Source organism: Amborella trichopoda, chromosome 3, assembly GCF_054954075.1.
Source record: "Amborella trichopoda isolate Santa Cruz 75 chromosome 3, AtrichopodaSantaCruz75HAP2 v2.0, whole genome shotgun sequence".
NCBI lineage: Eukaryota > Viridiplantae > Streptophyta > Magnoliopsida > Amborellales > Amborellaceae > Amborella > Amborella trichopoda.
The window spans coordinates 45,524,056-45,538,264 of NC_142338.1; the positions used below are offsets into that span (position 1 = coordinate 45,524,056).

The following is a 14,209-nucleotide window of genomic DNA, read 5'->3' on the forward strand; positions in this document are numbered from 1 at the left end:
TGTAAAGCAGATGAGGAATCTGACGATCATCTTTTTATCTACTGCCACGTTTTCTAGAATTTGGTATTGGTTGTTTCTTCTAGAATCTGGTATTGGTTGTTTCTAGAATGAGGAATCTGACGATCATCTTTTTATCTACTGCCACATTGCTTCTTGGGGTTCACGCTTCACTTCTCCGATCTGTGTAGGGCTAAGTGTCTCATTTAGCCTTTAATCATTTACCTTCTGTAGGGGTTTTGGTTTGGCAAATAGCAGAGGAGCTACTCTTTGGGAACTTTGGAAAGAAAAAAATAGGCAGATGTTTGAAGGTAAGAGCATCTCATTTGACATATAGCTTAGTAATGTCAAACTGTGTACTTGGTCTTGATTCTCTGTTACTAAGAAGGTTTGGGGGATTTCACAATCTGATATTGTGTTGAATTTGCCAAACTTGTTTTTGACGGGTAGAGTTAAGATTAGACCAATGAGTATTTGGGTGGCATCAGAGTATGGAGGTTTTAAGTTAAATTTTGATGGGAGCTCTCTGGGTAATCCAAGTTCGGCTGGGGTTAGGGGAGTGGTGCATGACCTGATGGCTCCAATTTCAGTCTCGTTTTGTCATGTCTATCTTGAGTCGATTTCCTTGGCCGACTCTCTTGCTAAATGAGGGGCTTCTTTGTCTGCTCTTGCTATTTCTTCTGATGTAATTTTATTTGAGTAGATTTTTTTAATAAAGTAAGGAACGTTTGTCAAAAAAAAAAAAATCTCCAAAAATTTCAAATGAAGAATTTAAAAGAAAAAATAAAAATAAAGTGTCAACTGGGCTAAGTCACCCGGTTCCATTCTATCAAGAACCAGCAGGTTCTTTCAAGAACTGGGCGGTTCCAGATAGCCGGATAGGTGGCAGGAACGAGATTGGTCCCATCAATTATCAATCCGCATCAAGCGATTCTGATTTGAGTCGACGTTTTTTCATACCATGTTTAATACTATTAGAAATTATTGTAGAAGTTTCTATTTATACAATATAAAATATATTTATAATTTTGAATTTATATACTTTGGTTTTACATTTATAAAACAATAAAAGAAAATATTTTATTACAAATAATATATTAATTTAATATATCACTGAAAAACTATCAAACTACCCATTAGAGATGAACAATTGACATCTTACCTATTTTTGTTTTTAATTTACTTTTAAAATACCCATGAAAAAATACACAATCTTAAATTGGAATAGCTGAGAATAGATAAAATGTTAGATATTCCTGCTCTTATATGTACTTCGATAAATTTCCTATATATCATCAAACTATTGATAATAACATAATAATCTTGATAAAAAAGACCACCACAACACTATCCTCATAAAAATGACTACCGTAAAATAAAAAATTATATTATGATAAAACCAATGTGAATAATAATAATATGCGAAAATTATCCATATATCTATTATTTTTAAGCGTTATAACAATTTCACTTGAACTTACCATTATTACTATTCTACCCATTTTATATCTGTTATTACAACGTCAATATTTTAAAAAATGAACAAATTGTCTTTTTAGATTTTCAAAATCCGAAATTTACTTTTGCATGAACTAAGGTTATATTTGGTAAGTACCTATTATCCTAATATTTGAAAATAATATAAGATTTATAATAATCATGATCTTTTTAGTCAATGAGTCACGTTTGATTGACCAAAATCTTCTCCTCAAAATTAGATCCTACATAATTCAAGTGGGACCTAAATGTTATGAGATTTGATATCACGGGCGGGCGTTGAAATCTAACGAGATGGGCTGCTTTCTTTTTGCACGCCATTCCCTCTACTTTAACCAATGAGAGAGCAATAGATATAGGGAGAGGAAGTTTGTGAGTCAAAGCTCTATACATTTTAGAAGGAGCAGGATTATCGAAGGAGGCTCACAAATGTCATTGCTTGGAGTAAGAGAAATGGCCATATTTTTTGGAGATTAAGGACTACTTTTCATCAAATTTGGGATATTTTGTCAACCTCTATAGCAACCGCCCAATATTGTTATAGAGAGACAAATGAAGATGTCTATGTTCTTGCCAAAGGAGGAGCCGATACTCACTCTCTATTGGTTACTTCATCTATGGAAACGTGTATCTTTGCTTGAACATCGTACGTTACCGTTCAAAAAAAAAAAAGTTTGTGAGTAACATCTCTTTTTCTATACCTTGAGGGTTGTTTATACCCTGAGAGTTTCGTCCCCCAAATCTTTTGTTTTTCCGGTTCGTACTACCATGGCGCTCTATCAGTTATTGCCATTAGTTAGGGTTTTTATATTGGGCTCCAGAGCATGCTCAAACTTCTTGCCACTTTATTCTCTGTTAGTGATACATGCCACTTTTTTATCTGTTAGTGATATGTCATTCTTTGCCACGAACTTTACAAAGATGAGGCAAATATTACATACAATAATTTCTAGTCAGAGGCACACCATTTAGTTTCAAGATTTTTCAGCTGTTTATAGATTTACTTGATTTGCATCATTTTTGGAATTTTAAATTTACAATTAGAGGGTGAAAATACATTTTCACGTCGTCATAAAGTTTTTGGCACCGAAAGTGCATCTTCTAGTAAAGTTTAAGGTGTGCTTTACTTTGATTGTTTAAGGTGCAACCCTCACCCCTTATAAATCCCTCCTCGACCGAACATGGCCTCAGTAGCCTCCCTTAGCACATGAGCCAATAAAAACTCAAAGAAATCACAAATATCAAGAATCACTTTAGATAATCTCTTCTTAAGACCATATTAAAAAAGAACTCATATGGATAGTGCATGTGAAGCATGATCTCTAATGTGAAGCATGATCTCTAACACCCATCATTTTGATGAAAGCTTAATTAACAAGAGTCGAGGCAACCTAGGTTGTAGGAGCTTAACCATGGTCACAACGTTTAATCTAGTTTGATGAATTGTGGAGATCATGCTTCCCATGTGTATAAATACCTGTCACATATGCTTTCATCTCTTCTGATCTCCAAGCATCATTTAGACTCACGTTGCCAAACAAATGACATTAAAATGAGTTGCCCTTTACAATGAATGGCCCCTTGAAATGCAGCCAACAAACTTACACAAACAGTTGATTTTTTTTCTTTCTTTCTTTCTGTCTTTTTTTTTCCCCTTTTGATAGACAGGCGAAAACTCACATCCTCAAATTTGTAACAGCAATCTTCTAGTTGAGATATGGGCTTGAAACAAATTCTTGGGCTCTTACTTCGTCTTAGCATTGTGACCCAAGTGGAGATATCGACTTTTATGGTCCCTATTCTTAGGACCTGGAGTACAACAGAGCGGTCACTTCAGAGACATCCGTTAAAATTAGAACGATACAACAAAGCTCCTCTTAGGCCCAACCAACAAATTGTAGGATCAGGTTTCATCAAGGAACTGCCATCAAAGTTATGCTTAAGCTTTAACATGGCCTTTGGAAGTTTAGTAAAGGTTAGCCGTAGAAGATAAGGCCTCCCTCCAAATGTGGGATCATCGAGGATGGACCTCTTTTAAACAGACACCCGAAATGTAATCAATTAACAAGCAGATACCACAAATCAGACAAAAAAAAAAATCCAAGATAGTTGTCACCGTTAGTTTTTAATTTTCTATTAAAACTTTTAATGTTTGTGTGTTCAGAGTAATAAGAGTATGCTGTATAAAAGTACTAAGGGAAAGATTCGAGAGAGCACATTTCTTTGACAGTAGAGCATCTTTTTCTTATTTTGATCTAGATGAATTGTATGTGCAAACCAGTGTTTCAAAATTAAATAAAAAAGTGGTTAACTTTGCAGCATTTTTGTCACTTTAAAGGTATGAAATGCTTAGAAGTTAGAAGGAACTTATCACCAAATATTGATTAATAAGATTAAATTTCTCCGGGTTTTACCGAGCTTAGCATATCGTAGATTGTAGATGGTTCTCAAACAGTAGGGAGGAACCCCTTGCCCCTATTGCACGTTCCTCTCTAAGAGTTTTGCAGGTGTGACTAAGAGAGTGGAAAAGATTCAAGGAGTTTTTATATAACCCACCTATTAATACTAGAATAGTTACAACCTTCAAATGCCATTAATTCATGAAGTACACCTCAAAGGCTAGCAAGAACAAAATTAGGTCGATGTGATCATGTTTTGAGCATGGCCTATGATGAGGATGGCAGCCTAATCATCCATGGAATCCATATTTCAACTTCAGCTAAAGTGCAAATTGAATGAAAATGCAAACATATGAACTTTACTGAAGACTTACCTTCCCTAAACATTTTCAGAACCTCATAAACAAGAAAAAAAGAGCAACAAAATGAGAAGGTCATCAGACCAAAACAAGTACATTGTAAATATATTTTCAGACTAAGAAACCCATGAGGATAAGGTAATTGTTCTTAGAAACAAATTAATAAAATACAATCCATAACTATAAGCTGTTCTATGGATTGCTTACTTACCAAGTCACAAGTTCCTTCTCAAATTACTGATTCATTATAGCCATGGCCACGGACTTGAAAATCAGATATGTTGGAGCTGGTGGAGAACGTTATGAAATGTCTCTTCTTTATGAACCCAATAAATGGAGGCAATATGAACCCAAACAGCACAGCAGCTAAACTGATAGTCATAGTCTTGAGGGAAGCAATAGCCAGAACAACCAAGATTAAAACCATAGGAGGAATGCAAATCAAGATGGCACCAACAATTCCAAAAGGGACTTTAAAAGGTCTCACAGCCAATGGATTTCTTACTTTCAAGCTAATGAAGGCCATATACTCCAAAATCATCCCAAAACAATAGAGGTAATTCTCCACTGCTATGATCTCTTCAAAGCTTAACCAAGATAACATAACAGCCCCTGATGCCGAAAATAAGATGGCGACTAATGGGGTTCCATAACGAGACCTTGACGCGAAGAACTGCGGTAACATTCCCCTCTCAGACATTCCAAGAAGCTGGAAAGAATCACTACTCATCTCAGCAATAAACATTCCCATATTCGACAAAGCAGATGCCCCTTCCATCAACCACCATAACCAAACACCACCAAGCATTTTTGCCAAATCAGCAAAATACCCATCAGTCCACATCTCTCTATCCAGCTTCACTGCCCCTATACTAGTCAAAAGCGGCAAAAAGTTGGACGATATGATCAAAATCAGCGCATAAAACAGTGCCTTCGGTATCGTTCTTTTCGGGTTCTCTACCTCGCCAACCAGTGTGCTAATCGAGTCCCAGTAATTCAGATTCCAAAACAGAGTGTTCAGGTATAAGCTCCAATTCACATTTTTTACATCAACAACAAACAATCTAGAAATCTCCAGTTTTGGGATGGACAAAAACCCCATAAAAACAAAAGGAAGCAATGATATAACACCCAATGAAACAGCTGTCCATCCTACAATGTGCAGGCCCCTGTAATTCATGTACGTGAGAGCAATGGTCAGTAGAAGTGCAGCTGTAATCCTTGGAAACCCTTCCTCAAGAATTGGAAAAGCTGATTTTAGATAGTCTAAGAACAAAACTGGGTACAAAGCATTGTCCATCACCCCACTTAGCCATTTCATCCACCCTAGATGAAAACCCCAAAATGGTCCCAAGGCTGATGAAACCCAAACAACATAACCTCCATTTTCAGGGAACATAGTGCCCATTTCAGCTGTTATGAGAGCTTCAGGGATGCTCCATATAAGAGGAAATACCAGGAAACCAAGAAGGGCTAATAGGGGGCCACCAGCTTTGACACTATCCTCTGCTCCAAATGGGCCTCCAGACACTTCAAAATAGATGAGGAAAACCAGAGGTAGTATTGAAACTTTCCTAGGTTTTTCTGTCTTAGGCACATCTCCATTCAGCACCTGATAGTCAATAGAAGATAATTCCGCCATTGGAAGAACAAATCGATTTTCTTCGATCTCTTCAGCTTCTGCCTCATCACTACATACCACAGTAGGCCCAAAGAGTTCACTATTTTACAAATTATTTGTGAAGACAATCATCTAAAAGAATATGATGACAATATCTTTCTAATAAAATATTTGTTAAGGCTGGTCCTATTAATCAGGAAAAAGTTTACCTGAGGTTGCAACGTATAATTACATATGCACCTCAAAATGTTTTAATGTTTTTAATTGATGGAGATATATGAATATGAAAAGAGAAAAGGTTTTTAGTCCAGTGTATATTACAACACGATATCTAAATCGTCCATTTCAAGATTTTCATATATTTATAGATCTACTTGATTTTAGTCTTTTTTTGGTGTTTCAATTTTTATAATTAAATGCGAAGATAGATTTTCAAATAATCCTATAAATTTTTTATATCATATTATGATAAAATTTGAAAGTGTGCTTTAATTGAATAGTTTTAGGTTGCAACTTTATAAAAACCGCACCCAATCTATAATGGTCTCAATAGAATCTTTTGTATATAAAGCATGAGCACGTTCGTGATTGGTAGGCACATCGTAGGGTCGGGATTTGGCTCGGATGAAGAATAAAGGGCATTAAGTTAGGTTTTCACACGATTTGTGTGCTTAAAATTCGTGCGTACAACGCAAGTTCATTATTGCATATAACACACAGAGGCCATACCTGAAGAAGTCAAATCACAATAATGCTAACAACACGATATAAACTTGATCTTATGTATTGGCGTATGATCCCTCACCACAAATTTTTATTAACAACTTAAAATTTAAATTTTATCTTGTTAAAATACAATTTTAAAGGTAGGTCCCTATATTTAGTACACATAAAATACTAGTGCTAAGTGTTTTTTTTTATGGATCAAATATACAGTGTGTTCTCATGGTGCACTTTAAGCAACAAACTTTTACACCATCTATCTTGGGAGAGTCGTGTACAGAAATAAATGAACTATAATTTTCAATCTTCCCTATCTTTAATAATATATCAGTATATATTATTTTCTTTAATTTGGCATTCTATTGTTATTATCAAATTCATTAATTATCAAAATTTATATAATAATTAAAATTATGAATACAACATGCAATTGCAAATTTTATGCAATAAAATTAGGACTCGTCGTTAAATGGATTTTACTTTTGAAATTCAAAATTTTACTTAATAGCCAAAATAAATTAAAATTTATAATTTGGCATTAATAATTAAGGATTGTAAATAATGAGACCATTTACCTTTGATACAAGGTGGTCACAATTACTTACATCCATCCGATGTGAGGTTGATAACTTGGATATGACACAAAGCTCGAAAAAATTTGTTTCGAAGTTTGAGCTTGGTTAATGGAATAATTGCAGCCACCCAATTCACATCCAATGGTCAAGATTAACGCCTCACTTAGTACCAAAGGTAATGGTCTCATTTTATATTTTCCTTGAGAATTATACTCTCACTTTGATAAAATATTTCATAAATCTAAAATAACATAACACATTTGATTTAAAAAAATTATGTACTCATGCTATAAATTTTACATTCACGTTGTTTTCCACCATTTCATTCGAAAGCTATAAATTTTATATAAAAATTTATTATTTATAGTTTTTTATTTTATTTTCAAATATTTATTTTAAAAACTATAAATTTCTTATAAAAATAATGTCTAAACATCAAATTATTAAAATTAATAAATGAGACTAAAATTGTCACTATAAATAAAACATTAATTATAACTATAAATTACACTTTCTAATTATAAATATAAAATAAATATTATAATTTTAATATAAAATAAAAAATATTATTAAGCAATACCATATAAAATTAGATCTAAGTCATAAATATTAAATCATATATAAGAATATCCTTCTTTCATAGAAAGTATATATAAAATTACTCACATTTTCATTTTATTTACTTGAACACTTTGGTGATCAAATTGTTAGTTAAGTTTTTAAACCTTAATTACCTATTTTTACTTTATAAGTATAATATCCAGATTAAAAATAATTTGAAAAAAAATGCTATGAATTACTATTAAGGAAGAAATTTTTTTTATTGAATTATAAGATTAAAAGCATGGTATTTTCTAAAATAAATTCAACACAATTTGAGTAGGTAGTACAACATAGTACCACAATGAATGTATAATTTACTATAAAAGTTTTTGAATTATAAATTATAAATGTATAAGGTTATTAGTGTATCAATATATCATTGTATTCAACAAATTTCGGACACTTCTATACCTTGTTTTGTACATTATGCATTTTTTAATAACAATATTTTTTGTCTTTAGAACGGGTGTGATGCCATCTACATGGGGGTGTGACATCACCCACATAGACCATTAAATACGACTAGTGTACCTCATGTGGATGACGTCATACCCATCTTAATGACAAAAAATACCCTTATTAAAAATATGCTCAATGTACAAAACAAATGTATAGAAGTATCCAAAATTTGTTGAGTACAATGATAAATAACTTCATAGTGTGAGCACCTTAACATAACACACACACACACACACACACACACACACATATATATATATATATATATATATATATATATATATATATATATATATATATATATATATATATATATATATATATATATATATATATATATATATATATCTAGGGTTTGTCTAAAGTTAGCAACCCTCAAAATACAAAGATTCAAGTTAGAGTGGTTGTGATGGGTGTATTTATCAAAATAATCATGACTTTTTTATTTAAAAATTATTTAAATATATAACATTATCATTAAGTAAGGGTAAATTTGAAATTTTCATTAAAATACAATGACATTTTAGAAGTTGGTATCTTGAAACTTTATTTGTAGAATGCTCTTGTCATGTAGTTAAAATTTCAACTTTGCCCCTTATGGAGATGACAAAAATAGCTTTTATCCTGTAGTAATATTTACAAAATTGCCCGGCAAAAGTAACTTTTTTTAAAAAAATAGACTACAAAATTAATAAATCCACTCTTCATAACTCTATTTATCTTGAACCTTTATAATTTGAACGGTTGTGAAGTTTAAATTATCCCATATATATATATATATATATATATAGGGTGCGATTTATATATAACTTAGGCTTTAAACAATCAAATTAGAGCCTACCTTTAGATAGTGTCAAGAAACGTAGTTTCAACACTGGAAATCTTTGTAATAGCCTTAAAATTTATTTTTATATTTATTTATAAAGTTTAAAACTTCAAAAATGATGTAGATCGACAGATCTATGAAACTTGAAAATTGACGGTAGAAAAATGCATTACAAAATACATTATTTCCAAAACTTGAAATCAATTTTTTTTCTCATGTCCATGCATCTTGATGTCGAGATGATCAATTTGAGGATTTTTAGGCATCAAAACATTCTCATCGAGTGAAATTTTTGAGGTAGGCTCTAATGTGATTGTTTAGAGCCTCAACTCTATATAAACTTTTCCTATATATATATATATATATATATATATATATATATATATATATATATATATATATATATATATATATATATAAAATCATTTGTAGGTTGTAAAAAAATATGACATTAATTACAGATAAATCTACATTATAGTCTAGCAAGACCATAAATAAAAACTTCTTATTTTTTCTTCTTCTATGCAATTAAAACATAACATTAATTACAAATAAAACTATTATATTGTCTATTTTTCCTTCTATGCCCTTGTGTCAATTAGTAATGCACATGCCCCTTCAAATATATAATGAAATAATATATTCGTTTTAAATAAATTATGCGTTCATATTGATTTTTTTAAGGTAACAAAACATAGTGCACATGGCAGTATTGCAAGATTAATTAAAAGCAAGCCTATAATATAATCTAGCAAGATCATAAATAAAGATTTTCCAATATATATTTTTTAAGCAATCCAATATACTTATCCCTTTAAACTCTATAATGAAACAATATATCCATTTTAAATAAATTCTACATTCATGTTTACTTCTTTAAAATGAATTTCACACAAGTTGAGTAGCTAGCACAACATAGTGGCACCAAAAAAATGACAATTTGCACGGCTTGAAGTAGTAATTTACTTAAGATTAATACTTTTTTAAAATAATAATACAAGTTACGTGAGTAACACAACATAGTGCCATCACAAAAATGACACATTGTATTGTTGTAAGCAGTAGTTTATTTAATATTAATATTAATTGTATGCCAACTTTGAATCTTAATCAATTTTTTATTCTTTTATATGACCCAATATAAGTTACATAGGTTGTTCTTTCACTATTACCTTTCCTTATGTATCTCTAGAGTCACTTGTAGTTGATATCTAAACTCTCACACAAATTGAGCTGTCAACACAATAAATTAAGCCTCGCATTATTCTAAGCAGTATTTTACTTAAAATTAAAATATAAAACTATAATTTATTAAAAAGAAGAACTTTATACAATGTTGCAACCTTAAAATGTAAAATTAGGGTGCACCTAAAAAATCCATCATAATATATTATTTTGAAGTTGAAAACCCTTTAGCTGATCATCTCCACATCGAGATGTATGAATATGAAAAAGAGAAAAGATTTCGAGTCCCAAAAATAGTGCATCTTACAACACATTATTTGGACCGTCCATTTTCAATTTTTTCATGTTTTTATAATTTACTTGATTTGAACTATTCTTTGAGTTTAAAATTTTATAATTAGAGATGAAAAATAGGTTCTTAAGATCTCATAATAAAATTTGATGATGCATCTTACTTTAATTATTTAAGGTGACAACCTTAAGTAAATCACACCCTTATTAAAAAAAAATTTAATTTATGTTAAAAGAATTCAAATCACGTGCACAACGTGTGGATTCTATGCTAGTATTAGTTAGATAATGTCTTTTTAATAAGATATTTGTGAAATGTCTTATCAATACATGACAGAAATATTAGTAATGGCAAGCCTTATCATTCAATACATTATGCAATTTAGATTCTGCAGCATAAAATTATTAAGGACCAAGAAAAATAACAAAAATCTCAGTGAAAATTTTCCACTGGAAATTAGCATGCTCAAAATTTCAAATCCAATATACATAAAAAATATCAAATTAATAACAAATGCTCAGCATGATAATAATGAATTAATTATTCCTGATATCTCCCTGTTTTCTTCCAATTACTCGAAATCAACACCTACACCACCAAAGAATTAAAGGCACTATCACATGATGATTTATTATTTCTCCTGATAATTGTGTCTTTTTAATAAATGAGAAAAATACAAACCAATTTCAAGAAAAGAAAATTTATTGCTATCTGTACATACATTAAGCAAATAATACAATTTATCATAATTCTTTCTTTTCTTTGATATGAAACAATTAAGAATCTGAGTAATGTCGAGTAGATTCTTTCTTATTTATTTTTATTTTTATTATTTTGGTTTAGTTCAGTGATAGAATAGAATGAGGAATGCTAACACCAAATATAAAAAGCAAAGACACTTAGAAAGGTCGATTAGTCAAGTTCACCAATATTCAGAATCAACAGTTCAATTTGGAACCTCTCGAATCAAACCAAAACCAGCAGGTATTTGGTTAGATTTTATCCCCAACTCGTGACTTGCCAAATAGACCTAGAATTATACTCCACATATTCTTTATCTTTTTAGAGTGTTTTAAGGTTCCTAAATTTTTTTTCAACATTTTTAACTTTATATATTTATGTACATCTTTTAGTTTTTCGGTTTTTTTTTTTTTTTTCCAATGTGATTTCGAGGCCATCGACTATGGACTCTGGAGGCACTTGTTCTAAGGCATGTTACCATTTGTAATTTTGAACTGAAATAAGTCTTTGAATAAAAAACTATGATGTGGTCTCTTAGTTGGATGCATGTTTAACCTTTTCTTCAACACTGGTGTTCTTTTACATTACTTAAATTAACTCTTGTCCTGTTAGGTACTTACCCAATATGCCCTAAAATCTTTGGGTGAATAAGGTTAGCGAATAATATTTTGTGAGCATTGATATACATCATTATAGATGCATATCTTTATTAGTATTGATATTCATCATTATGGATACATATCGGTATGGATATGTATGTATATGGGTATATATATCTCTTGATAAGGTTAGGTGTCAATAAGTATCTCAAGATTAGTTAGTAATTATCAATTGTTGATATCTATCCAGAACTGTTATTAGTTGTATATATTTATATGGGGTTTTGTATATTTTTAATTAATTAATATAAAGAGAGTTCTCTGCAGAGTTTCTAATATGGTATCAGAGCTATAGATTCTTTAACCTACGACTCTTCAACCTCTGGGCTCGACGACCTTAGATTTGAGAACCTCAAATCAGAGGTCAGGAAATTTCATTATCCTCTGCCTCTGTCATTGGCTCGATTTTCTCTCTCTCAGCCTCTGTTGTTGGCTCGGATTCGTGCCCACCGTATTTTCTCTCCTTGATCTTTGCTCTCTCTCTAGGGGCAAGAGTCGTAGCCATGTGTTTTCTTGATAACTCCCCATCAACAGCTCAATAAACCTCGTCTCCGATTATAAACAAAGCCTCATTGCCGTCAACTCTCATTAAGCCTTGTTTCGTTTTGTACTGAATCCTAATATCTCAGCACCCAATAAATCATCTCTCCTCTCTCTCTCTCTCTCTCTCTAGAATTGTTTTTTTTTTCTGAAAGTTTGGTTATTTGGTGGAAATGGGGACAATGGTGCTTGAAAATTACACAACAACCCTCAATGGTTTCCCTGTTATTCCCGCTCATGGCGGAAGATTCGTGGAGTACAATATATTTGGGAATCGATTTGAAATCGTCTCCAAATATAGTCCCCCACTTATTCCCATTGGACATGGAGTTTATGGTCTCATCTGCTTGGCCCTCACCCCACTGACCCCTGATGTCGGCATTACCATAAAAAAAAAAGACTTTCACTTTGTACAAAAGCTTTAGCTCTCCTCTTCATCCCTTGGCACAAAACTTCAGCTCTCATTTTCGTCTATAGTTGAATTAGTCAACACTCTCAGTTTATTGAGAGAAACTCATAGACCAAGATAAACTCATAGACCAAGGAAACAATGCCAAAGACCTTCGAGTCATGTTTTGACTCTCTGCTGAGTCTGTTTCGGCTCTCTGCAAAACAACATTTGGCAAAACAACCTTTGTTTTTATTCTGGACCGCGAGTTGTTGAATTTGTCACAAATCCACGCCGAGTTCTATTGGCTCTTCCAAGTGTCATTATGTACTTGTTGTTCAAGCAATCTATGCACTTGAAGACTTAAAGATCTAACTCGTTCGTTTATGCAACTTATTGTTCAAACTCAAGCTGCTTTGTATCAAAGCATCATGAGTTTGAGGGGGAATGTTAGCGTACGAATATCTTGTTAGTATTAATATACATTATTATGGATACATATCCTTGTTAATATTAATATCCATCATTATGGATACATATCAGTATATATATATATATATATATATATATATATATATATATATATATATATATATATATATATATATATATATATATATATATATATATATATATATATATATAGAGAGAGAGAGAGAGAGAGAGAGGAAAACTTATATATAGAGAGAGAGAGAGAGAGAGGAAAACTCTTCCGAACACCTATAGGCGAACATGAACAGTGATTCCGTTTACCCTCATCGCACGGTCACAGTTGTCAGGTAGTATTTTAATTTTCATTTTTTTTTCTACAAATCCAAATTACTTAAAATTTAAAGTGTATGTACATCTTAGTGAGCTGCACTTAATAAAAAAAATAAAAAAATATTAATTCACAAAGTATAAATTAACTAGGTACCTAACAACCCTTTCCTAGGCAAGGCTTTCCATTAGTGAGATTACTTTTCTTAAGTTCTGAACCAAGGTTGCAATGGTTGCTCCAATAGCAAATGTAAGTATTGCGTGATGGAAACATGGAAAAGCAGACCCCTAAAACTAGGAACGTAATATGTTCTTACGGCAAACTGAGTGCTTACTTGTTCCTCCAAATGTAGGGCTTGTAGGTCAGATTGGGATAAATTGTAACGCTACTGTAAATTTAGGGTTTTGAGAGTTCTCTTTTAAGAGTTCAAATTAGGGCAAATTGAGAGCTGACTTTTATACTCTAAATTTATATTTGAAGAACTCCATTTGCTTCTCCATGTTTATAGAATTAGAGCTCTTTTTTTATCCAATATAGTTCAGGTTTCATAGCTTGATTTTCTACTCCACATTGAGAAATTTGACA

At 31.7% G+C, this 14,209-nt stretch overlaps 1 protein-coding gene across 3 annotated transcripts; it reads right to left on the minus strand.

Annotated features, from left to right (window-relative positions):
- Positions 1-3,024: 3,024 nt before the first annotated feature.
- On the minus strand, positions 3,025-6,152 carry LOC18443934 (putative polyamine transporter At1g31830). 3 transcript variants are annotated; one of them, XM_006854114.4, is made up of 2 exons: positions 4,464-6,152; positions 3,025-3,303 (listed from the first exon to the last, which is right to left on the minus strand). In XM_006854114.4, the coding sequence occupies exon 1, from the start codon at positions 5,892-5,894 to the stop codon at positions 4,482-4,484; it is 1,413 nt and encodes a 470-aa protein (XP_006854176.1). In that variant the 5' UTR covers positions 5,895-6,152; the 3' UTR covers positions 3,025-3,303; positions 4,464-4,481. The 3 variants fall into 3 exon arrangements, with proteins under 3 accessions (XP_006854176.1, XP_088717010.1, XP_020528925.1); XM_088860884.1 differs by having other exon boundaries at positions 3,025-3,415; XM_020673266.2 differs by having other exon boundaries at positions 3,025-3,525.
- Positions 6,153-14,209: the final 8,057 nt, after the last annotated feature.

Coding starts and splice junctions, on each gene's coding strand:
- LOC18443934 (XM_006854114.4), bottom strand. CDS start 5,894: ATGGCGGAATTATCTTCTATTGACTATCAGGTGCTGAATGGAGATGTG.